This window comes from Neopsephotus bourkii, unplaced genomic scaffold, assembly GCF_033783945.1.
Source record: "Neopsephotus bourkii isolate Nb327-2 ecotype Australia unplaced genomic scaffold, CSIRO-AGI_Nbou_v1 NB_936, whole genome shotgun sequence".
NCBI classification, from domain to species: Eukaryota; Metazoa; Chordata; class Aves; order Psittaciformes; family Psittacidae; genus Neopsephotus; species Neopsephotus bourkii.
In genome coordinates, this window is record NW_026901430.1 from 3,998,808 (window position 1) to 4,024,515 (window position 25,708).

The 25,708-nt window shown below is 44.7% G+C and overlaps 1 protein-coding gene across 1 annotated transcript; it reads right to left on the reverse strand.

Moving 5' to 3' along the window:
• Nucleotides 1-1,584: 1,584 nt before the first annotated feature.
• Nucleotides 1,585-25,587, reverse strand: LOC133214815 (synaptotagmin-like protein 2). Its single transcript, XM_061358113.1, has 16 exons — nucleotides 25,453-25,587; nucleotides 23,080-23,231; nucleotides 18,235-18,325; nucleotides 16,661-16,754; nucleotides 16,412-16,505; nucleotides 14,694-15,812; nucleotides 13,297-13,395; nucleotides 11,408-11,499; nucleotides 10,847-10,948; nucleotides 8,510-8,679; nucleotides 7,612-7,714; nucleotides 6,803-6,964; nucleotides 5,980-6,058; nucleotides 5,472-5,571; nucleotides 4,407-4,612; nucleotides 1,585-2,974 (listed from the first exon to the last, which is right to left on the reverse strand). The coding sequence occupies exons 1-16, from the start codon at nucleotides 25,551-25,553 to the stop codon at nucleotides 2,829-2,831; spliced, it is 2,910 nt and encodes a 969-aa protein (XP_061214097.1). The 5' UTR covers nucleotides 25,554-25,587; the 3' UTR covers nucleotides 1,585-2,828.
• Nucleotides 25,588-25,708: the final 121 nt, after the last annotated feature.

Sequence of the window (25,708 nt, forward strand, 5' to 3'; positions counted from 1 at the left end):
TACTATGCGCATGGAGTATTTCCTTAACCCACTCCACAATGAACTAGCGAATGCAGTTAGAGAACTTGCCATCTGTTTTCTTTTTTCTTTACCAGTTACTACCCAACTCATGTTATCATCTATATATGCCTACAGGCCAGAGTCTGTTACATGTGCCATTCACAGAAAACAAATGTCAACATCATAAGCTACATAGAAACAGGCAGTTAACCTTATTCTCACAAGCTCTTCCATTCCTCCATATGACACTGACAATAAAGTACCTCTTTCTGATAGAGTGCTTTCTGTGCAGTAAATGAAACAGAAACAGCATAGCACATTTTACTACCTCAGATACAGCTGTTACAAAGGCACGTGTGGTTTAGCAGTGTAATCTTTTACTCTGATACAGTATTAAATGGCAAAGAAAGCTTCTTATGTTAATCAGGGCTTAATTTAAATAAACAAGCCACCCAAAGATTAACCCAAAATCCTCAATGGAATCTGAACGCAAAAATAATCTGCTCGCAAAGTCCTGGGCCAAGTTCATAAAAGCAACTGCGCTGGGATGAAACTGGCCCACTGACCCCCTTATTGGCACCCCATAGAAAAAGATGTCAATTTTCTAAAACACCAACAGAAATCATTTCTAGCTCCATTAACACAAACAGCAGTTTTGACATCGTCACAACCACATATGCTAACACTGCAGGTGAGGAGAAAAGGAGGCGGCAGGATGAATCCATTTCTGTGACAGAGAGGAGCCAGCTGAGCCCTCCAGGAAGAGACCTGGACCTACCCGAGCCAAAGGCAACTGATTTCACAGCAACAGCAGAAATCCCCCCAGCAGAACCCTACAGGATAGGGAAGCACTCAGGGTGAGAGCAGCAGTCCTGTGGGTAATTTCACTGCAACAAGCCACAGCTCCGAAGAGAGGGGCTCCTTGTAGCCTGTCACTTAGTGTGCATAAATACTCACATGTTCAACACCTAAACAGGTGATGATAGTAACCTAAAAACTCTCATCCTAGGCACAATATTGTTATTTTATCCCACAAGGGTAATAAGTGACCAAACCGTGGTGAACAAAACATGCCAGGCTGGAGCCCATGTAAAGTAACTCTGGGCTGACATGCTAGACATATGTATCAAGTCCTTCAACAATCATTATTCTGCTGCTCTACAGATACTCTCTTAGTGATTTCAGTACAACTGGTACAACATTTCCAAGTATTACCTTTCTCCCATTGCAAATCCATCTTCTTTCCTTATTTTGTCCCATGAAAGCTGCTGATTATCTCCCAAACGTCATCACGAAAAGGTCTGTTATTTTAAATATACAGTTTTCCATTCATTTCTTTACAACCATCTTTGCTAAGCTGAAAATTTACACTGAACTTGAGTTAAATAAAATCAATACATTAAAGAAGAACATGAGAATATCCACAGAGCTAAAATCTAGGGTAGGACAGGAACAGAAAACATTTCTTCATGACATTTCACTTGCCCTTTTGCGAAAATGGTTCATTTGGACAAAACTCAACAGTTCTTTTGCTTGCTTCCTTGTTACTCAGACCATGATGAAAATAGGTACAAGGAGACCAGGTGATGACTAAAGAAAAACATTCTATTTAATCACAGTATGTACATCCAAAATAGAAATCACAAAGCTGCATTACAAAATGCATTCACAACACCACTCTGCCACGGTCAATGTGCCAAATGCAAAGCTCTTGTGAGCCATGGGCAAAAAGGAAATCCCAGCCACAGACAACTTGTCAACAGGCATCAGGTGAAAGGAAAGCCAGAAGGGCAGCAGGGCGTGCAGGGGCAGGAGAGCAGCTCATACAACTGGAGCTCTGCAGCCACCCCTCACATTAATTCACTCCCTACTCACCTCTCCCACTGGCTCCCAACATCTCCCATGTTCCAGTGTGGTTTTGACCTTTCTTTCCTGACACATTGTGCCAGGTTAGCATTAGACTGTTTCCTATACGATTTCATATTGTTTTGCACACAAGGCATTTCAAAGGTGAGATTAGGCCCATTAGCAGTGTAACCATATTTTACATTTGGGCAAGCATTTTTTGTTTATATTGCACTGAAACTGTCCTTTCATAGAGAAACTTGCCTGAGGTCACTCAGGAAGCATGTGGGAAAACAGCCCCTGGCTGCAAAATCCCACTAACTGCAGGATCACCACTTTTCTCTTTCATATTAAAGTAGAAAGAACTTAATGTATTGAATCCCTCATTGTTACCCTCCTCAGGTTGCTTCATTTTCTGCTTCAAATAGTCCTCTCTTTCTTTATGCTCACCTTGGATCTCAATTTTTCCTCACGTTAGAGACATGTTATCATGAGCAACAAATGCTAACTCCTGTTCTCGGACTGTGCTGCTGGTGACTTGGAGCAATTCTACATCAAGTACAAAGCGTACCACTTGCAGGAGAATATGAATAATACCATGCTGCTGCTTTAGCACAACTACATCGCTGCACAGAAAAAAAAATGGCACAAGAAACAGTAAAAAAGAAAAAAATCTGTATCTCCTTTTCCTTCTGCCATTGTTCCCAGAGCTTAATGGAATTCAAATATACTGAATATAAGTGATTAAATAAAAAGGCAAATGAAGTTTCTTCTTGGTCAAAATCAAATATAGCATCAGTCTGGTATCTTCCATGTCCTCTGTTAGTGAATTAATACTTAACATTTAACATTTTCAAAGTGCTGTCCATCAACTGCCTTATAACCTGACACTTGCCAGGCCTATGGATGGCTCCATCACCTCTGTGCAGGAAGTTTCCTAATGCTAATGAACACATTCAGCCTTTCTGTGGCACAAATGCAGGTTATTTTAGTTTCTTCCTCCCTGCCAGGGAGCGCAGTGGCAGCAATCCCTCAATCCATTCATTGGCAGCCAACATCATCTCCTGCCAAAAGGCCACCTCCTCTTGCGTGGAGTCCATCCAGTCCACAGAGATGCCATAGCTCAAACCTGAAAAGAACAAGAGAACTATAATGTTGGGAATGCAAAAATACTCAGTGGGATGGAACTGTTTCAGATCGTGTCTGAATATAAATGGCGCTGACTTCTCAGCAAGTTGCACCTTAACCACCTCCTGCTTTTCCTACCGATGACCTCCATTTTACATCAGAGTTCAGAATGAAGGCAATGCAAAAACCACAAAATGCAAGAACCCTGAACATCTCCTGCCAAGGAAAACAATGGGATCAAGCCTTTCTGCCTCTTTCAGAATGGTAAAGAAGATCTAAGAGATTTGGGTTTTCCTTCATCCTTTCAGAAACCCTTAAGGATTTCCCTTAATCCTGTAAGGGAAAGGATTTTCTTGTGGACAGGGTGGAGTATTTGTCAACATTCTCTTGCTCTACATTTTATTTATACAGGAATCAAGCACACAATAGTGGAAAAGTGTGTACATCAATTCCAAGTTGATTATTTAACCAGATTGTCATGTGCCAACTACTTGTCAATGAGATAAAGGTCTATTCTTGCAGTTGGTATTTTTATGTCTTGCTTATGTGCTTATTTTTGTTGTCCCTTCCCACTAGGTAGTTCTCAACCCTCCTGGTGAGAGAGACTGAAAACAAAACACAAGCAGATCCAATATACATAAGTGCACCTGCAAGGCAGACCTTCCAGCTGTTATAAGCATTTTCGCAATACCCTCAAGGAACACTTATCCTTTATTACAACATTCTAAAATCTTCTCTTTACCTCTCATCTCTCAGAGAACCCTCTTGCTTAACAATCAAAGGTTTAGAAAACCTTAGATATCCCACTTACAAAACTACAAATATGAACCTCATGCATCAGCTCCCAGAGACAGGGATATCTCCCACTGGAGCAAAAGGCACCTCGGCTGAGGTCTTTCAGCACTACATTGTCTAAATAAAAACAAAACATAAACCCAACAGTAACACCTTGCTCTACACCCAGACAACTCCAGTATTCCAATCCAGGATTTCATTCCAGCTGATGTACTCTCAGTACTGATTACCTATTAGATCAACTAGTATAGCCTGGTTACCAAAGCATTTCAGGGAGGAGGTGATGTGGACAGAGTCACCAGGTGGTGCTGTCCCACATGGCATTCAAGTTCCTATCTGAGCAGCAATATAATGTTGCTTTGTCACTCGGCGTGTTTTCTTGTAACAGCAGTCTGATGGACCCAAAGGAGAGATTCTTGAGCTTTGCTAGACTGTAGAGCTGATGTTGGCAGAAGAGGTGGGAACACAGGGTTGCTATCATGGTAGGAGGGCCCCCTCCACCCAAGACACGGTACAAGTACCAAGGCTCCCCATCCCTGGTTTCTCCCCAACAGGAAAACGCTCTGCATCTTCCCATTATATCTTGCAGTTTAGCAATATGGTAACAGTATTCATTTAGTGTAAAGAAAATCACTTACCTGTCCCAAGGCCCAGCCTGATTCCTCCAAGGAAATGGTTGGTAAGTTTTTCATGATCCCATACAGTCAATTCAACACAAGCATCCTTTAGATCCTCTGTATGAAAGCCATCGTATACAATAGTGTGATTGAAAACAGGGTTTGTGTCTCTTTTTATGACTCGGGTCTTTTGGTAACTCTTCTTACTGGTGTCTGGAAGCACATAGCTTTGAGAGAAGAAAAAATACAGCATGTAATACTGAGTTTCACCTGAGATTTGAATTGTTCCTGAAAAATTCCTTAGTCTAAACAAGCCTCAGTTCTGAAGAAAGGAGGATTTTGGTCTCAACCTAAGAAATCGCTGTGGTTTTAATGGAAAATGTTCATAATTCCTGGGTGAAACCTTTTTTTTTTTTTCTCTTTTTAAAATTTCATTTTAAAAGCAAACATTTTCAGAAAAGAGGGTGTTTGCTTTAAAATTCCCGCTTTTGTCAATTTCTTTTTTCTTGCAACCCGACATTTAACATTAAAAAATGGACATTACTTTCACAAATTCCTATTTTCATATACTTCCACTGCTTAGATGCCAAAGGGGGCATTTCAAAATGGTCAGTTGAGCTTCTGGAGCAGCAAACCTTTTACCAGGAGAAACCTGTAAGGACTTTCTGGAATATGTGCATCACCTTCTCCCATATAAGAGGAAGAACTGATGTTGCAGGCTCCAGAAAACTGCACATACTAAATTCTGGAGAAGATCAAAGCTGGATGCAACCATCTGTACGTCAGTTCCATCAAGCCCCTAACAAATTCCCACACCTTTCATGCAACCTCGTGTCAAAACTTCATTCCCATTTACTCTTCTTACTCAGATGTTATTGAGGTGAATCACTGGGTGAGTCACAGACAGTAACTGACCAAGAACTTTACTACAGCAAGGAATAACAAGGGCAATTCTCTCCTAAAAAGCCCAATGCAACATGAAGGTTTTACAGTATGGAGACACAGCAAGGTGAGCCTGAGAAATGGGAAGAAAGCACACCACTCTGTGACCCAGGACCAAAGCCAACACCGTGCTTGTGCACTTACCATTTCACAAAGGAGTCAACTCCAGAAGGACGCAACTGCAGCAGGTCCTTGACATCTTTGACCCAGATGTGAACCTCACCAGAAGGAGGATTCTTGGGACCTGCCATTCAGGAGAAGAGAACAACTGTCATGCCAGTTATCCAACAGTAAGTTGCAAAATGACAGGCTTCCTCCCCAGGACCTGAGGGAAAAGCAACATGACTTTCCTGTGTACTCACTCCCTCGTGAGCTCTGTACCCTTCTGCCTGATTGCCAAAACACTATTACCCTTGCAGTTGCAGAGGGCTCCTGACAATGTGCTGGTGCTGCTTTGAAACAGGAAAGGAGAAGGAACCGTTGGGCAAACCCAGTCTTGTGCCACCCCACATTGAGAGGGGTTGTGTGTTGCTCACAGTGCTCAGAACACCTGAAGAGTTTGGGTTTGTTGAGCCCTCCTCTCTTCCCCCAGCACAATCCTAATAAATCCATATGTGAAGATCAGATGTAGGCTGCAGCCTACACAATTTACCTAGGCTTCCTGGAGGGACGTACTTAATAGACAAACTCATCACTCCTCGATGATCCACACCGTTAACAGCAGAAAGGCTCTGAAACAGAAAGAGTTACGATTGACTAGACAAGAGATTGTGTAAACATAGCAAGGTAAACAGCTTTTGAGTTCATTGGAGGGGCACAAAGGGACAAACTCTGATTTTCCATGGCTGAAGCAGCCTGTTCTTAGAGCAGCTCCTTTCTTTGTAGCTTTGTTCTCAAACTTGGTCCCTCAGAATCAAAAGCCTGAGGGTTCAGAGCAAGGTTGCCCTTTCAGACATGTCCAACCAGACATAATTAAACATCCTAGTTCTGAAAGACAAATGTCCTTTATTTTCTGAAAAGTGATCCCAAATCAGACTTGTGAACCCAGAAGGATGTGGGAAGCCGTGCAGGCTTGACAAAAACTGGCACCTGAATGTTTACCTCTCAAGACATGTTCAACTGCCTCACCTATTGCTCTGCTGTCTGTTTTAAACAGACAGTCTTTATGTGAGGAGAGAGAGAGGCAAAGTCACGTCAGAGTTTCTGCTGATTAGTGTCAGATCACATTTATGAAAGTGTCCCTACAGATCAGTCACCAAAGGAGACCTGAGAAGGCCCATCTGTGTTCAGAGCACTGAATTTTGCACTATCATGTCCAGGGCTTGTGGGTATTATACTGTGCTCCCCTAGGTATAATACACATTGTCCTGCTTCACCACACCTGAAGACCTCAGAGGAGTCAGGAAGAACTTCGGCCACCCGTAAAGGCTGCAGGGGTGGGCTTGGAAGCGGGACTGCAGTTGAGACACACTTACTCGTGGCTTCAGTGGGTACCAGTTGAGTTTCCTGTTGCTCCAGTCCCAGCTGGCCAAGTCTATTTCAATTTCTCCCAAAAAACTGTTACGTCCCAGTGGATCATTGTGCCAAACAGAGAGGTTTAATTTTTGGATCAGTAATACCATTTTCTCTATTTTATACTGGAAGAAGAAAGAGAAGTCAGGTTGTTCAATTTTTAGTCCCTTTCTCCCCCACTTCTCTCCAACTGGAAATAAAACTACTCAAAATCTTGTATAAGCTCTGAGACACTCAAACCCACTCCACACATGCCCTAACAGATTGGCCTCATTCTGAACATCTCTCTTTTGTCCTGCAGCAATACTACTGCCCTGACAGAGCTCTTTTGCTGAGCACAGGGAAACCTGCTCCATTCATCATAGGGCAAAGCCAATATTCTTTCAATAATTACTAATACAGACCTAGGCACTGCCAAATAATCCTCTAGGCTTTGATGAGTATGATCACATAATGAAGACCTTCCTCACTAGTCCATGCCTCTTGACTGCATCCAGGGAAAGGAAGAATACCCGTTGCTTTGGCTGAAGGCAGCACAGGCTGCAGGTCCCTAGCTCATCCAAAGACCACTGTGCAGTTTTGACAGAGAAATGTTGGGTGCCACACTCCTGGGTGCAGAGAAACATTAACATCTCTACCCTCACAAACCAAAGCACAGCGTTGGCAGGAGGCAGGTGAAGAAGCCTGGCCAAGGTGGCAGGACCTTTCAAGACTTAACCTGGTAGAGGTGCCTGCTACAACACAGGTTTCTAGAGCACGTATTTGTTCTTACCCGTAACACCTCGTTATAAATGGGATTCACAGTCCTCTTCTTCACTGAAGTTTTCCTCTTACCCATTCTAGCTTTGTCTGGGAGCAGGTAAGTTTTAACATACCTAGAAAAGAAAACAAACCCCACTTGGGTATCATTCCACACTGTCAAGTATTAATCAGTGGACAACCCTTGTGAAACAAAAGTCCCGGGTTGACTCCTTGAGGGCAAAAATAATTAAGAGATCTGCTAGGGTATTAACTTGGCTTGCATGTAAAGTTATGAATATCACTGAGGATGGGTAGATGTCACCAGCATTCAGAACAGGCAGCTCTCTAGGCAACACAGAAAGCCAGCAAGGCCATATATCCATTTTCTGAAATGTCCAGAACTATAGCATCTCTGTGCATTCAAAATCAGGGTGATATTACAGAGTAGGAAAGGGGTGGACTGTCTTTAAGTTTCTCTCTCAGGGTTCAAATCCAAGCTCCTTTTCATCATCTTTTAAACTAGAGATCATTAATCTCTGTACAAATACCACTGTGCCCCTAACAGCACTGCTTTATGGACTTCATTTTCATATAGACATGTGTCTGCATCATCAGTTACTGCCAAAGTGTATTTACCATGGGGAGATCAAGGTTCACGTGGATGCAGAGTGAATGTGCTCCAGTCATAACAGGAACTGGCTTTGTAGTGATCAAAACTTTCTCAATCTGTCCATATTTAAGTCTGGCAACATATTTACTGATGCAAATCTATCCAAACCCATCAGCTAGGGAAGTCCCAGCAGTAAGCATGCACCAGAAGTCTGAAGGAAGTAACCATGACATTTAAAAAGAGAAAACAAAACAAAGAAGTCCTTCAGAACACAAATATCAGCAACGTAGAAGTCAGAAGGCACTGAGGCATCACTCACGGGTCAGATCTGCCTTTCTTCTCATCCACGACAGCCAAGTCCTTGCACTGGGACACATGAACCTGGAACTCCCGGTTCTTCTCATCGTAGTCCAGAGCAAACTCCACTGTACCTTGGGCATCCACGCTCCCAAAATCACCACTGTAGACACTGAGCACACTGCCACTCACCTGCAGGTGGAAGAGCAAGGTCAGTGGCACTGAGACAGGCAGCCTCCCAGCCTGGTTTCTGACCAAGACAATAGTCTGGAAAGGGCATTCCCAGGGAAATAACCTGCAATTTGTGTCCTCATGTACTGCTGTGTCCTTGACACAGAAACGGCCCACATGTGCAGCTGTGCTCAAACAAGCAAGGATTGGGGAACCCAGATAGGTTCTCACAAATTAAGGATGTGCTACCCTAGACCAGGATTTAAAAACATTATTCTCCTGAAAACTCAAGAAATGCAGATTTTTCACCCCTAAATCCAAAACTTTGGGGAACAGAACAAATACCACTGGGGAGGCCACACAAATCTCTTCCCTTTCCCCATGCCTGCAGTACAAACAGCTGCTCTCCTGACCCAGTCTCATCACTAAGAAATACATCAAGAGAACCTGAACTATCTGGACATGAACTTATTCTTTACTGTAGATACAGCCACACAATTGTCAATCAACTTTTAAAATAGCTTAGTAAGAACCATATCAGACTAGAAATGTAGGAAAAACTATTACTACCTTGTTACTTGCTCACAATGCACATGGAGCTGTACAAAACAGAAACATATGTAGCTTCTGTTGTACCAGAGGCAGCCTGTGTGCATCTACTTGCCACAAAGGCACAGGAAAGTGATGCCTCTGTAGGTACAAATCAGGAGTTAGGCATCCAAGAGTCACTTGCTTTCCAAGAACAAACTGCACTTGCCCATATGGTTTGGGCTTCTTTTTTCATGGCTTTGTCTTTCATTGGCAGAAAGCGATGAAGCAGAAACAAAACAGAGCTCCAGAAAAACATAATAGTTTTCTACTGCACCAACCACTCATGATTCCTGATGGGATAACATAAAAGCTAACACCATTTACAAAGCAAGTAATTCACTGTCTTGGCACCATTCTGGGCTCCAGTCATAGAAACACCGAATCACCTAGGTTGGAAAAGATCTATAAGATCATCAAGCCTAACCATTACTCCAGGACTGCCAAGCCCACCCCTAAACCATGTCACTAAGTGCAAAGTGATCTCCCCTCATGATCTCCAGTCACAGCCACCCCTCACCTGCCTCGTCACAGTGGCCCCACACCATACAGCTGCCACCCCTACCCCTCATGGCCACCCCTCATCTCCTCTCAAGATCTCCCCTCATGGCCCATGACTGCCCCTGCTCTCCCCTCACAACCTCCTCTCACCCCTGATGACTATTTATCAATAAACTTTTGTAGTTATTATCCCAGTTCTCCTTGTCTCCCCCTACTTCCTTTGGTTCTGTATTTCATTCTATTATAACCTACAAGAACCTGCTATGTATCACTTCTCCGTCCTTGGAGCTACATTTACCATACCACCAGGATATTCACCCCAGCAGAGAATCCTGCACGAGCTTTTCAACAACACGTGTGACTTAAGACACAACAGGCTCATTTTAGCTACCAGACCCTCAAGACTAGGAGAAGGACTCATGTGGCCCAGAGTTCAAGGGTTTTTTAACACACATTGATGATCTCTCCCTGCCAGCTTTGCTTCACATATATTCTTTAAATCTCGCCACATACACCTCAGAGATACCTGTAATAACACAGCAAATTCAAGCAGTTTTAAGGAGCCCCCTCCCAAACACTGTCTCTAAGGAATCTTTAAAAACTACTCAACTAAACACTCTTTCTATCTTCCTTTAGAAGTTGAAGCTCTCAATCACACTGTTGCTGTCCAGCTCTGAGTTCCCTTGAATATGCTGACAAAAGTGAAGGATGAGCTTGCAGAGGGCACTCATCTGCAGTCCCAGCTCTTTCGGAGCTGGACCACAAACATGTCACTTAATAGCTGTGTGCTTCACTTCCCCACTTAGAAAAAGCCCCCCCCATCTCTGCACATTGCCAGGCTTTGGGAGCATCTGCCCCTCAGAGTGGCTTACTGTGAACTTGTCCAGCAATGACTCAGTGGGTCTGATTTCAGATGGTACCTGGAGACACTCCTTTAACACAAGTGAGTTATTAACCATCACCACTCTTTTAATAATGTACCATGCAGAAACTAACAGGATACTCCGGAGGCCACATCACCAGTATCAGCCTAAATGCAGTGTCACCGCGTCCGACGGAGAACCCCTACCTAAGCAAGATACACAAGTTGAACACCTACCGAGGAGACAGATGCCATGTCGGAGGAGTGGCTGCCAACGCTCGGCGTCTTTTTGTGCTTGTTAAACTGGAAGCTGATTTCTGAAGCCGTGTCTGATTCCGTCTGCTCAGGAAATAACAAGCATCTTTCAGCTCTGCCGTACAAGCACTTTGCAAGGCTACAGAGAAAAACCGATAGCTCAGCAGAGTCCCGTTAAGCAGCGATTAGGTGAGGAGAGTGGAGGAGAGTGCAGGGAGTCTCCCCAGAGGCATTCCCTCCGACTGGCGGTGAACGTCATCATTAACTGCCTCCAAACAGAGCTGCATGCAACTGCCTGAGCTCCTGGGAATGGCATGGAATAGTTCGAGACAGAGGGAAACACTAAACTCCTCCAGGATAGAAGGGCTGGTCTGGGTTATTTGGGGCTTTCTTCTTAATGTTTTCCTCATTTATTTATGACATAACCAAGGCATGCTCTAAAGCTAGTACCGTCCCTGCCCAGAAGAAGCATTCTAATGAAACTCATGGCTATTCAGGGGATGCTGTGAACATTATTCCAGCCATTTCTGGCATCTAGCCTACCTCAGACAACAGGAGAGGAGAGGATCTGCTCAGCTCTTTGACTCTTTCAGGTTCAAGAAACTGATGGGGTATCAAATGAGGTTTATTGTAGGCTGTAGGAACAAACAAAAAAAGGCATCAAGATATCTTGTCAGAGTCAGGAAAATATAACAAAGCCACATTTTGTCTAAGGGCACAAGAAAGGAGGAAAAGCTTGTGGGAGGCACTGGAGTACCACCTACTTGCCCTGTCTGTTGCCTGCCGTTGATGCTGACCCCCAAGACAAAACCTGCTAGCTAACATCATAAAGCTGCTTTCAATGTGGTTTTGTTCAGTGTGTGGGAGGCTGCAAACTCCCTCTAGTGGCTAATTTAATCCACTTATTAGCCTAAGGATGCATACCTGCATCACTTTGCGTAGATTTAATTTAGACTAAAACCAAACAGGCCTGCCTCAGGTTAAAGGAACCAAAGATGCTCACATTTTTCATCTCATAGTAAATTACTCTGTACAAAAGAGCTGTAAAATACTTTCACCTACATTTTCACCATTGCATACACCTCTCAATCATTGTGCTAGACAAAGCGGTGGAAAATAGCCAGATAGCTAAAAGAAAATAGTCAGAAAGCTTCATATCAACGTAGAAAGATGGTTACTGGCTGCTTAAATGTCTAAATAAAACCTATTTGCTCTATCTTTACCTTTTCTCAATAACTCACTTGAAGGTGTCTACCTCCATCCAAGAAGAACTTGGTTTTAGAAGATACATGTGCATACACGTGCACATGCACACACTTGTTTAGCATGTTAGTCACGATGCTAAATTCTTGGATGCTCAAAATGCCCAAGAGCTTCTTTTATTATTATTTATTCATTTTCCTTTTATATGATTTGCTTTTTATGTAATTTACCATTCATTTGATATTTACTACTTCTGTTTCCAAACATGAGCAAAGCATTAGCTCTAGCCCTCTCCTCAGACTACCTGGTATACTGCAAACAAGTAATGAAGTTTGTGGCTTTAAGCTTTAACAAGGGGAAGCTAAAATCTTGGCTGGCTCTACGAAGACCATGTCAGTGAATGGCAATGCATGTGGGACCTGAAGCTTCAAGCTGCCACTCTGCATGACATGTTGTTGTGCCATATGATAGGACATGCACTTGGCATAAGGCCACCAGACAGGGTGGCCACAGTCACCAGGCAATGCTGCATGTCCAACCTGCAGACTGCCTTCAACACAGCCCTCAGCGGCTCAGGGCTTACTTAAATGGGCTTGATCATTTCCTGCAAGCAGCTTTACTCTTCCTCAGGAATTGCCTTCCCACTCTTCTCACCTCAGTCCTGGCCACTCTGCTTTTAGGCAAGGTCTTGGCTGTCCTCTTGGGCTTGCTAGCTTTCACCTTTAGGGGACTGCTATTGTCTTTCTTGGCCACAGAGGCTGCTGCTGCCTTCTTCAGCTGGTAGCTGGGGAGATCAGTCCAGCATATGGCATGTGCCCTGGTGAGGTGACAGGCCCCAGCTGGGCACTGCAAGCCTGGTGAGTGTGTGACCAGAGCCCGCAGCACAACTCGCATGCTGGACCTGAGGTCTGGCACCTCTGATTAACCAATCACTGCACAGGCTGCCACGCAGCTCCCACAATATTTGGTGGGGGAAGAGGAGAAACTAGTACAAGCTTCCAACCCTTTGAAACCCTTGTGTTTTTTGCTGAAGACCCTGATAACATACCATCAATCTAGCTGCTATTTCCTGGCTCTGAATTAAATTTTAGGCACTATAAGCCTCTAATTTGATGATGAAACAATATGTCATTTTCCTTGCCTGGTACATGCACTGAAGCACAACTCAAGCATAATATATGACCTTCAGGGAATGTAAACCAAAAAGGAGAAAGAAAGATGTTACTCACTCTCTGTGGTTGTGTAAATGTTCACCATGCTTTTTGCAAGGTTAATGCTGTTCGCCCTGACCAGTGCCTGAGCGGCAGGAGAATGATCCCCATCTTCCTCTGGAATACAGGAAAAGCCAAATCAAGATGGTAAGTAAACAAACATGAATAGGCAGTGTGTCAACAAGCATGTGTGTGTGTGTCTCTCCTGGTCTTTGTTCCCTCTGCAGTTACACTACACAGGGCTGCTCTCAAATTATCAGTGTGCTTCAATGCCTCTCCCTGAGAAAAACTCTTCATGCTATGGTGGGAAATGTGAACAGTGGATCAACCCAGTCCCTAAAACAGACCAGCACTTGCAAAGAGCTTCCAGTGAAACACAGCAATCTGCTAATACCATTCTGAAATGAATATAGTAATAAGGTAAAAAAACTGAGAAATACAAGAGTGATCTGGTATATAAAGGAAACATTTGCATTTACCTGAAGTGCAACTCAGGATTTTCATAGAAATGTTATATGAGGTAGGAAATCAACCAAGAAAGAACACAGTTAAAAATCAGATGAGTCTATGGAAAACCCTCTCAAACAGGTCTTATCCAGGTACATGAAGACAGGAATTTTGGAAAAAAGAGGTAAGAGGATCTCTCTTCCTATGTCTTTGCATGGCAGAGAGCAGAGCTGTGGGCAATCAGAGCCCACATGTAAAATGAACTGCAATTAACAGTAACTTTTGCTCACAGTAACTGTGCCACTACAAAAGTCCATCAAACCCAGAGGAACAGGTTGATAAAGTAGTGATACTATTGACACCATCATGGAGAGAACACGGTATCAGAACCCAGAAAGATCAGACTCTGTACACTTTGGCTGCAGTTTAATATATAAATTCACTTGTGTATTCCCAAAAGACCCAAAATGTCATTTAAGCACTGACAGCCAGCAGCTGTATCAAGGCAGCCTAACAGCCAATGTAAGACACCTGCTTTTTATTTCATCTGCTTGTGTCAAACCTTCTTCTAGCACCACAAAGAATTCCTTCAGACCCCCACTGGAACAAAGCACAGTCTTCCCAGTGTGTGAAATAAAAGAAGTTCCAGTGACCTGTTGTAGGTAGTTTTAAAAGAAAAGGAGGGCTGTCCCAAGCTGAGGTGCTTGCAGGGAAGGCAGGAGGGCTGGCAGTGGGGCGGAAGGCAACAGAACATGGCATTGCCTCCTTTTACACTCACATGGCACTCCACAAGACTTGTATCCAGAGCTGTTTGCTAAACACACTCCACACATGCTAACTCTGCATGCACTGCAGTGTAGGGTAAATGGACAAATGAAGAAAATGTGCAACACGTAGAAGGGTTAGGGAAGAAAGCAGGCTTGGGGATGACTACTGGGGTTTCAGGGTAAAGTTACAGCCCTCAGTACCTGAGTAAACAGCCGAGTCCGTCCCCTGAACGGCTTCTCTCTCTCCAGTTGGCTCACCGGGGGCTGGCTTGTCTGAAGACTCACATGTTTTTCCCTCAGGCAGCTCTCCATTTACTTCCATGTTGCCATGAGTGCCCAAATCAGATCTTCCCTCTTTCTCATCATCGTTTTCACTATCTGTAAGCGCAGGCTCGATCAGTATTTGTACCCTGCTCGCCAGTGAATTCGCTGTGTACTTGGGCTCTTCTGTCATGATAAACTCTGTAGGCGTCTCTGGCTCAAACGTGCTGCCAGACACTTCTTTGGTAGGAGACTCGATTTTGACGGAAGGCGCTCGCACAGGCAATCTGGATTTCTTGGAGCAGCGCTGTGCTGCCTTCTCATCCTCTGGCATCAGCAGCTTCCCATTGCTTTCACTCAGCGAGTTATATCTTGTACCCAGGCCGCCTTTGCTCTTGGCATACGTGGATCTAGGAACGAAGGAAACTGAACCCTTCCTTGCAGGGGCTACATAGCTTGGCTCTTCCTCACTTGAAGACAAGGTTATTGTCCTTTTGTGGGGGGTTCTTGTTTTGGGGAAGATGCCAGGTTTTTCTTCACTGTTGTGGCCTTGCCCAGACTGCACAGAGAGTGAGCGGCACAGCTTGAACTGCCGGCCGTCTGCCTCCCCCCAGCGTGGGTCTGCCAGCACGCTGCCTGCTGCCCCAGAGTCTGCTCCCTTCTCCCAGAAGTTCTTCAAGTTCTTGAAGTGCTCACGATCGAGGCCAATATCCCCCTCTTTGTTACTCATGGAGGAGATCGTATAGTTCACACCTTGCTTCACAGCCTGGCTGCTTTCCCCCTCTGCTGCCAGGGGTTTGGGGCTTGCCAGCAGCTCTCTCTTTGGGAGGCTGTTCTCTGTTGCCCCCACATTATTCACAAAGTGCTCGGGTCTGGGGAAAGTTCTGCTTGGTTTCCTCTTAACTGGTAACTTGCTGGGAGTGTAAATTTCTTCAGGTGGAGTTTTTGGCCCCACTGTGGTGCCAGTGGCCCCTGCAACAGCTTCTCCTCCAGCCATGCTGCTGAGCTGATGCACAGCATCCTCTGAAAGCTTGGTGGGCAATGGAGATACTCCATGACCTACAAGAACAACAAATGCTCACAACCTCTCCCACCACATCACATCATATCTCTCTGGAAGGTCTGGGCTGCTGCTTCTCAAAGGGAAGCCAGAAGGAGTTTCCAGAAACCATCAATATGTTCCTAATTCTTATCCATTTTGAGACTCTACAAGCCCTGAAAACCCCAGCCCTTCTCCCTGAAAAAGGCCATGGGAAAAATCGATTGAGCTCTAAACTGTTGCTGTGAGTTGTAGATGAGTTTGCAGCTTTGCTTTCAGTTTGACAGCTTTCCCACTGGCTATTTGCTGTGTACCAAAAATACACTATACATTCAGGGAAGGAAAGAGAAGTAACCTGGATCTCTGGATTAGAGTTGTGAGCCAAGGACACAGTTTTAAGTCTACTGAGAGCCAGGAGAAGTTTCAGTCATTGGATCTTTTTCTCTTGGTCCCTGCTGCCTTGGGTATAACTCATTCAAATGTTGGCAGCCCATTCTCACATGCCAAGACAAGAAATACTTTCTGTTACTCATTTCTACACACAAAAAAACCATATTGTATCTTGGTGTTTGATGCTGAATAACAAAACCATCAATGGCACACTGAACAAAACCCTTACCTTTTCTCAACAAATGCAAACTGTTTGTTGCAGCCACAAATGGACTTGTCCCAGCGTCACTCTCTGAGGAAGAGACATCATGTATACTGGATCTCTGAATGGAAAACAAACCCTATCAGAGTATATAAACTGGCAAGACTGGACAAACGGACACCAGTGCAGGCAGCCTGTGGAGCCCCCACAAGTAGGTACAGACTGCAAAGGTCTAGGAATAATGAAATGGAAGTGCAGAGGCCGTGCCTATATTACCTTCTGTGATGCAGACAGCGGGATAGGAAATCGTGGCTTCAGTTTTGGCAAGACTTTATGCTCCTCTGCGGTATCAAGAGCAGGTGTGCTGGGTCTGTGGGAGAGGAGAAATGTCTGAACAAGGAGACCAGTGGTAGTGATGTGCCCGGTAGGGTGATCTGCAAGTCTTCAACATCATCTCAGTTTTGCTTAGCTACTTTGCCACTTTTACCTGACTCAGCCCAATATAAGGCTTCCCAGAGCTGGTGCCTTCATCTATTTTCTCTGTTACTGCTTGGAAGGACTGGGAAACATATTAAATGGCCTGACCTTGGAGTAAGGATGAGCCTGCATCCAGTGCAGAACTTGCTCAAAAAAAAACAAAACAGTGGTGGCAACTTCTAGGTTTATTCAGAGTTTCCCCTTCTGGGAGAAAACAGTAGGGAGAAACAGAGGAAGCAGCAGTGCCAGAAGATCCCAAGAGCCATGCAGGCAGGAGATGCATTTCCATACTATGGTCCAGGAAGGAAAAGGCCACACCTCCCAGTTCAGGCTAAAGGCATAACCAGATTGATGATGGATTTAGAAACTACAGGATAGTACAGGATATACATCTTCATGCTCGGAATGTAAATTAATTATTAACTGCCTATTAAATAAATGCAAAAAACACCTATCATAGGCAGTTTACTTAACTGTTTTCTACCACCTTTGGGAGTGTCTAGTGGTGGCTGCTCTCCAAGCTGCTGAGATTTCATATGGGAATGCTTTGTGCTTGGGTTCAGATGCAAAAAACAAAGCAAGTTGCTCAAGATTTAATCAAGCCACCCCAAAAACATTAGGACCGCTGCTGTGCCAGTAGAGCAGGAGTGTCTGGGGCTTGTTGACTCTTGACCCTTCATTAAGCAACACCCAGTGATCAGCTGCAAGTGGTCTGGAAATGTTGTCAAGGCCTATATTTAATATTTAACGGGAGCAATTACAACCTGTGAAGAACGATTCCTAATTCTACTGACAAAAAAATGCAAATGAGATGGGAGCAACAATACACGAGTATGCGAATACTGTAATGGCTTCTCCACAGTCCAAGAACATTGAGTGAGGTCACAGATTTACTTGTTGGGGTGCTTTTAGTGGGTTTCTGCTCAGTAAGCACAACATGAAAACCTATAAAGCCTTGATGGGGAATGCTGAGCCCTGGACACAGAGATTGGCACCGGCAGGAAATGAGTAGTTTCCTCAAACAATTCATTTTGTTAGTGTTGCTCCATGGCAAAAATTAAACAAATAAAACCATAATTACTTTGAAAAACTAACCAGAATATCCTGATATTAGAGACAGCTTCCACTTTACTGACTCCTTATCGAATCATGCAGGAAAAGGCTTTTCTGGGATAAGCACATTAGTACTTAGTTATTAGGGGAGGACTGATATTCTGACAATTCCTGGAAAAAGGGTTTAAAAATATCCTATATAACCTATTACTTATATAGCCTTGGGAACTCAATGAAAGACCAGGATTTAATGGGTAGCATTCAATTTTCATAAGAAGTAAGGGCAGCAGTCAGAGCATTGCATGAGCAGCAGTGGTTACCTCTCGTCTCGTGCACCAGCAGTGTGCTCAGGGAAGGAAGGACTTGGGGTTGCTTTGCCTTCCAGACCTGTCCGGATGTGCTCGTTCTCATCTGTAATGTAACAGAGACAACTGAGAAATGACATTACATTAAACTTGTTAATGATTTAAACTAAATGAAACTAGCAATGGTATCCTGGTGTGCAGCATCACCCACAACCCCAACACAGCAAAGGCACCATGGGTCCAAGAGGCCGCAGCGAGCTGCCCAGCACCTGACACACACCAGAAGCTGCCCCATCCCTGGAAACCCTCCCAGGACGACTGCTGGGGCTGTCGATAAAGTTAATCCGTTCCAGGATTTAAATTCAGCCATTTCCTGTTTTGACTCAAGTCATCTGATCTTGGCAAACAAAGGAGAGGCCAATACAGTTAATGAGGAGATCCCTGTTATTTTTACTGGCACAAGGCTCAGCTATGTCTTCTAAGCTCTCAAGGACCCTGAAGAAAAAAACAATAGAAGATGGTAACCTTTACAGCAGCCTGCCAGGGAATAAAGCTGCATTACTCATTTTGCTGGCAAACAGGCTTTCTAGCTACTGCAGAACCAAAGGGATTAGACTCTCAAATAGCAATGAAAAACTAAGCTTGGTCTCTTCAATGAGACCTGCACATATTTACCCACATGCAGCCAGGTCTATTTTAAAGAGGGAATCTGCCTATTATAAAACCTGTCAAATCTCTTTATGATACATTTCATTACAGAATACAGCAGAATCAGGGGCTCAAAGGATTCAGATATGACATAAAATAATATAATCTTGCTAGAAAACTGCACTAAGCCCAAGAGCAAGACATATGGAGAAGCTGTGCTACTAGTGTCACACTGATGCTGCCCATGTGGTGCCATCCAGTGACAGCAGTCAGATAACAACTTCATTCCCCCATGCCTATGCATCCCTATGGAAAAACAGGCTGCAGTCCCAGGTCTTCCTCCCTACCCCGTGCCTGGACCTACAGTGCAGAGGACAATGGTAGGCATTGCTTGGTTCTGTCTACATTAGGACCATGAGTCTGGCACATACATGAGAGGGAGCTGGGTGGCCCTGTGGTTTCTGCAAGTTGGAGAGTCACTCCTGCTGGAAGGCAGGGTCTGGTGGTGTAAGAATGAGCCAGGTTTAGAGAGCATGTCTCAGAGAGACTGTGTTTTGCCCGTGTAAACAGTGATGCACAGAAAGTATCCCTGAACATCCTTTCGGGAGAGACAAGCTGTGGTATAGCTGGTGGTACATGCAGGCCACATCACACACCAGCATGGGAAGGCATACTGAGGAGAGTTTACTTATACAGTCAGCCACGTCCTCCTCTTCTGCTCCAGACCCAAGAGAGGGAGATGCCTCTGGAAGTAGAGGAACCAAACACACAGCTCCCACATTTCCCTTCTGCCTGTCGTGGTTGAAGAGACCTTGACAACCAAAGACTGCATTCATTTCTCACCTCCCTTCCAAAGGCATTGGTGTCATATTTGCTTTTCACTGACACTTCCCCCTCAGACAGAGCTCCCCCCTCCTGGCTGGCAGAGCCAGGAGGAGGTGTTTGCTTCCTCCCATTCAAATCACAGCCCTTCAAAATGGCTTAGCCACTGACACAGCTATACCTGGCTTCTATAACCACAAGCAAATAGGTTATTAGCACGTTATAATCCATCAAGACAAGCAAAATGCCTTTGCTAACTTTAGGATGAGACAGAATAAGAAGCAAATTAAAATAGAAATTAGTAGTGGCCTGACCAGTTTAACTTGTCCATAAATATGTTTATATACATATATATACAGCCACTCCTGCTTTAATACTTTAGCTGCTTTACTAATTTCTTATCACTCTAAGATGAAGACAACTCAACACCTGGGCTATCCGTGCCATCAGGGCTGATTTGCCTCAGTGGGTGGATAAAATTGTCTCACTCCTAGACAATCTATAGCTCTCATCCACTGCACACAAACTAAAAGAGAAGTTATCACTGAATTCATCCACCTGTGCTGCTGCAGTTTAAATACATATCTATATATCTATTATACACTTTTATATTACTGCCAATTACTAACGTTTTCTATTATAATCAATATCAACTGTAAAGACCCTTAGGGATCCACATAATCCTCCCTTCTGGAGGTTGAAACCCGCCTCCAGAAAAGGTCACTGGGCATTTCCACCCCTCCTCTGCCCATTTACCATGCAAAGGGAATGCCAGCAACTATCTCAGCAGGGCTTTTCCATGCAGGAATTTTCTAATTTCACTCCCTAACACAGCCATCAAAGACCTAAATCAGGATTAACAGCTGGAGTCATGAGCATGTTACACTGATGTGGCTAAATGAACACTCACCCCTTCGTCACCTTGAAAGCCAACAGAAGGTGAACAACTCTGATCTTTCCAGAAGAAAGAAGAATAAAAGGTGTGAAGATGGCAAGCAGAGGCTCCTATCTCATCTACTGAAGACTGTACCATGAGCTGCACAGCCAAATGGCTTAAAGGGGCCTTGTCCTTGCTCCCAGATGGTCAAAGTGCTGCTCTGACCTGTGCAATGCTCTTGCTGTCAGTGAGAGCAGGGCTTGCCCTCATGTGTAATGGGATGCAATCTATATGTTAATGTTATGTTTATATGTTATATGTTATGTCACTGCAGGAGCTGAGCACACAACAAGCAACAGCAAGGTGAAAATAAAAGCTGCAGATTCTTGATCCTCAAGCAGCGCTGTAAAATGGCAGTCGGAAAAGAGTATGGAAAAAGTCACAAGTTATACCTGTACTTTATCAAAATAAGTCCAAAAATAGACAAAGAGAAAGAAAGGGAAGAAACAAAGTTGAAAAATAAATGTAGAGAGCTAAATCTAATTACTATAGTAATTTAGTAACATTTGCTTCTTCCTTCTTAAAACAGCATTAGTCAACTAACGCACATGCAAAGACATGCATATTACTGCTATATTAATGTGATTATTTCAGATGATAACCTGAGACCACACCTCATACGTGCACATCAACACTGAAGGTTAAATCAAAACCCAGCAGCACTTCAAATTTTGCTTTCCTGAAACGTGCAGCAAGCTAAGGGGGCTGATGGCTCTGGCAAGGCAAAAGGCAGATGAATCCAACTCACTGCTGGTCACTCGCTGAGCTGCAGATGATGGCACATTTGTCTGACTCTCCATGCAAAGGGGGTGCAAGCACAGATGCACACCCTCAAAAAGCAGAACATGCTCTGCAGAACTGGCCAAGACCGCTCTGTCGAGCTGGAAAAGGTTTTATATGTTTTAGGATTCTGGAGGGATGATAAAACAGTAAATTTAATGACATCATGAATGCTTAATACCAAGGATAAAAGCAACTTCATATGAAATATGATGGGCCAGTTCTGCATCAGAGGCTCGAATGAGTCTGTGCTAAGTTATGAGAGCTGTCAGGAATACGTAAAAAGCAAACAGACAATGAGGCTATCGGTGAAGTCCCTAACCAGTGCTTAGCTCTGAGAATGTGTCTAAGTAACGTGAAGCTAAGAGGGCTATACTAAACCCAGGCAATTAACGTCAGAGACATATCCTGGCCAACAAGACCCACTACACAAAGGAGTGACCTATATTGCTGCTGCCCCACAGCAGGAATGGGCAGCTGGGCCCAGGAAAGAGGGCTGAACTGAACTGGTGGAGATGACATTTGAGTTTTGGACAGATGGAAGATAACCCTTTACCTAACAGTAGCCTTCACTGCAAAAGAACAGAGCCCAATTATAGGGTCCTTGTATTAGGGACTGTGGTAGACTTTGCTGAGAGCTGTCTATCAAGGCCATGGCTTCCCCAGAGCAGCAGCAGCCATTAACTCCCCAGCCAGGTCTGGGTCTCTGTGATTACCCACCCTGACAAACTACCAAGGAGATGGCATGAGAGTAGGCTGCAGTCCCATGGTCCAGCTGTGGAGTCAGCTGGCCTGTCTTCATGTTAAGGACTGCATGGAATCATCCCCAGTTCTGCTCTGCACAAATGTTCAGCACAAAGTGCCAGCTCTAGGCTGGACTCAAAGCACAGTCCTGTTCTTTTCACACGGGACTGATCTCTTCCCTGCCCTGAGCTGACAAATGTGATTTGATCTGTTTTACATACCACCATGAGAGTTCATCTGCATGTCAAACAACACAAAATACATCTGCTTCAAATGATCACATGGTCCCAAATGTAACCTTGCTATGGCACAACAGCCTGGGTACCATTCAGACTTGTCTGCAAAGCCCTTTCTACTTTGAAAACCACATTGTGCCTTGGACTTATGCCCCTGTAAAAAGCTAGGCATGGATGCTCTCAAGTGGCAAAGATTTGCCAAAAGAGAGGCACCCCCTCTTTTTGCAGAGATGTGACTGACCCCACCATGCTGGAGGCTGTGAGAGCAGCTGCCTGGATGGCTTCATCAGACCCCCTATGAGGTGTGGTGAGGGGTGTGTTTGACCCACACATATCAGTTTGATGCCAGAAATTGCTCTGTATCACCCCTTTCCCTTTTTGCTTCTGTGGCAAGAAATGATACCAAAGACCTCTGTCAAACAGACATTTTGGAAGAAAGAAGCTCAAGTGCTGCATGTAGCTGGTGAACAGCTTTTGCCTTGGTCCTCTGGCAAGCTGTAATTTTTAGCTTGCGACCTGATTTTGACAATTAGGTATTTTTATTCTAGTACTGAAAGCTTTACAGAGAATCCCCTTATCACAACACAAAGACTGGTCCTCAATAGGATCCGAGTACAGGGAGACCGCCATAACTTGACCACTTTCTTCTGGTCCATCAGTTTGTTTTCTTAAGATGCACGCAAATATACTTACTTTCCAGTTTGCCCTTTTTCCTTCTAATCGATGCCCGAAGCAGATCCGGTCCCTCTAAGTCTTCCTGGAACCGTTTTGCCTTCACTTCAGAAAACCATTCACCTGTCACAAACTTCTTCTTCTTTTCATCCTTGATGGAGCCTTGTATCCGCCTGAAAGTCAACAAGAACATTACACACCAAAAAGGTTTCAACTTCCCCTGAGCTACCTTCATAACAATGGTCTCTACAGTTCACCTGTCTGATCCTGTGAAGGATTCGGAGATTATTCTCTGCAATCACAAGGGACAAACCAGCATTAAACCAGAACCTGGTTTATTCTTTATCTGAAGTGGGAACAGAACCTTGTAAACACAGGCTTTCACCTCTTCCATGTTTTACAAATCCAAATCAGTCACCTGGCAAGGAGATGCGTCCATTTGTTTTGCAGCCCTGAGGGTTTGGGAAGGGGTGTGGCTGTTTGCAGGTCTTGCACTTTGTTTTATTACTCTCTTTATAAGCAGCAAAGCCTTTTGGATCAAATCTGACAGAAACCATGGAAATAAATCATGTTATTTTGGGGAGCAACCTGTGTCTGCAGCGTTCTCCCCGGACACTGCTCAATTTCAGCACCCAAACAGTTAGCTCTCCTTCCTGAGCACAGCTCCTACTGTAACTGGCTCCGGCACACCCAGGGCTGGTTTTTGGCACCTAAACCCCTCAGACCTCTGTTTGCTACCCTGTACTTTTAACCCTCCTCCAGTTATTCTGTTTTCACACCACAGCTTGCTGAATTAGCTGCCTTTCAGTGGGTGCTGCCTCCCACAGCTCACCACCATTCAGGGAGACCTGAGAGGCCAAAGGAAACTCCTACCTCGGTCCAATTCTCAGCATGAAGAGGAGGCAAACCTCAAATAACCAAAGAGCTATGAAGTGTAAGGTTTGGCTGCCTAAAGACCAGAAGGGAACAGGTATGGAATAACCAGGCCCAAGGCTCTGCAGACACTGCTGGGGGGGCCTGCAGCACTGACAGCCAGTGAGCTGCACATCCACCCAGATCTGGGCTTCACCTGCCCCTGTGAGGGTCTGAAGGTGCTAGACGAGAGGAGATGTACAAAGCTATTTTCATCTTGCTGACACCGGATCAGCACAATGTGACTTCATTTCACCCAGCAGGCAGGTTGTGTTGGGGCCAAACATGCCCACACTTGCACCAAAGGTCTTACTGCATATAGCCACACTGGCAGCAAGGGGCACTTGGCACCACCCTCATCAGGATCTCCCTCACTGTGCTCCCAAATGAAAGCGCAACAGCTTTCAAAGAGAAGCAAAACAAACCTGAAATCATCCAAACATTCTTTTCCCCAAAGCCCCACTGCAGTGCAGAGATTTTAGTGCACTTCAGAAAAAGAAAAAATGAGGAAAAAAATAAGAGAAAGCCATGGTTCAATTCAGAGCAGATGTAGGAGCATGCAGACACACACACATCTCAAGCCCAAGCCTCGTGCATGCCACCACCAGTTCTGTTTCTGAGCAGAGGCCAGGGCACACAGGGTCAATGAAGCTGGGTGCAAAGGCACCCACTCCCCCTTTGAGCCATCCCTTCTACATGGGGCTTACTCTTTTCTGGCTGAACAGCAAGTCAAAGACTCATATCCTTAACAGAGGTAAACTGACACAGTATCATCCACCCTCACTGAGCTACTCAATTCTGGCCGTGGAGAATCTGGTGCCAGCTTCCTGAGCCTGGTGCATACTGTCAACCCAGATGGTCTAATGGCTGGCATTAAAAAAGTGACAGCAGCAACAAGCAATCCCAGTCAACCAGACCTATGCTCCAGGATGGCCAGTGGCAAGGGAGCTGAACTGGCTCTGAAACACCTCCTGCAACCTTTGGCAGATCATGTAGCCTCTCAGTGCCCTTCTCTGCCTGCACAATGGATGCTGCATACACAACCCACTTCAAAGAGCACCACAGGCACACAAAGCAGAGATGGGGATATAGTCTTATTTTAAAACACTCAGTGGGATTCTGTGCTACCGACTGAGGAAAATGAGATAGCAGCACCTTCCCTGCTTGGACCTCTGACAATGAGAAATCAGCACCTTCCTCTCCACAGCAGGAAAAGGATGATCTCCCTTGAGGGCTACCGATTAACTCAAAGGACAGTCAAGTCTTGCAGAGGAAGGACAGCAGCAACAGCAGGATGGCCAAGAAAGCAGGAGATGCAATGAAAAGATCCATCAGGATCTGAGCAAGAAGGGACAGCACTTGTGCACCTGCATCTCTCCTTGCTGCACACACACATACACACACAAAACACCTCTCTAAAAGAGGTAAAAAAAATGCCCCCAGGAGAAGCTCACATCCTGCTGTTACTGCATGCTCTCTCACCTGATGCGATCCCCATCCTTCTTCTTCAGCTCTGCATCTCTCTGCAAAACCTTCATCAATTTCTCATACTCCTCTTCAGTCAGGAAGCTCAAGTCCAACATTTTCCCTGCAATCTTCTTCACTTCTTCAGACAGCTGAAGCAATGACACACCAGGAACTAATACAGCCCAGACTGCAGCAATGCCATGGGCAGCCCCACGTACCCTGGTGCGCTGAGCTGAGCAAGACGCGGCTGGAGAAAACAGGCTTCACAACA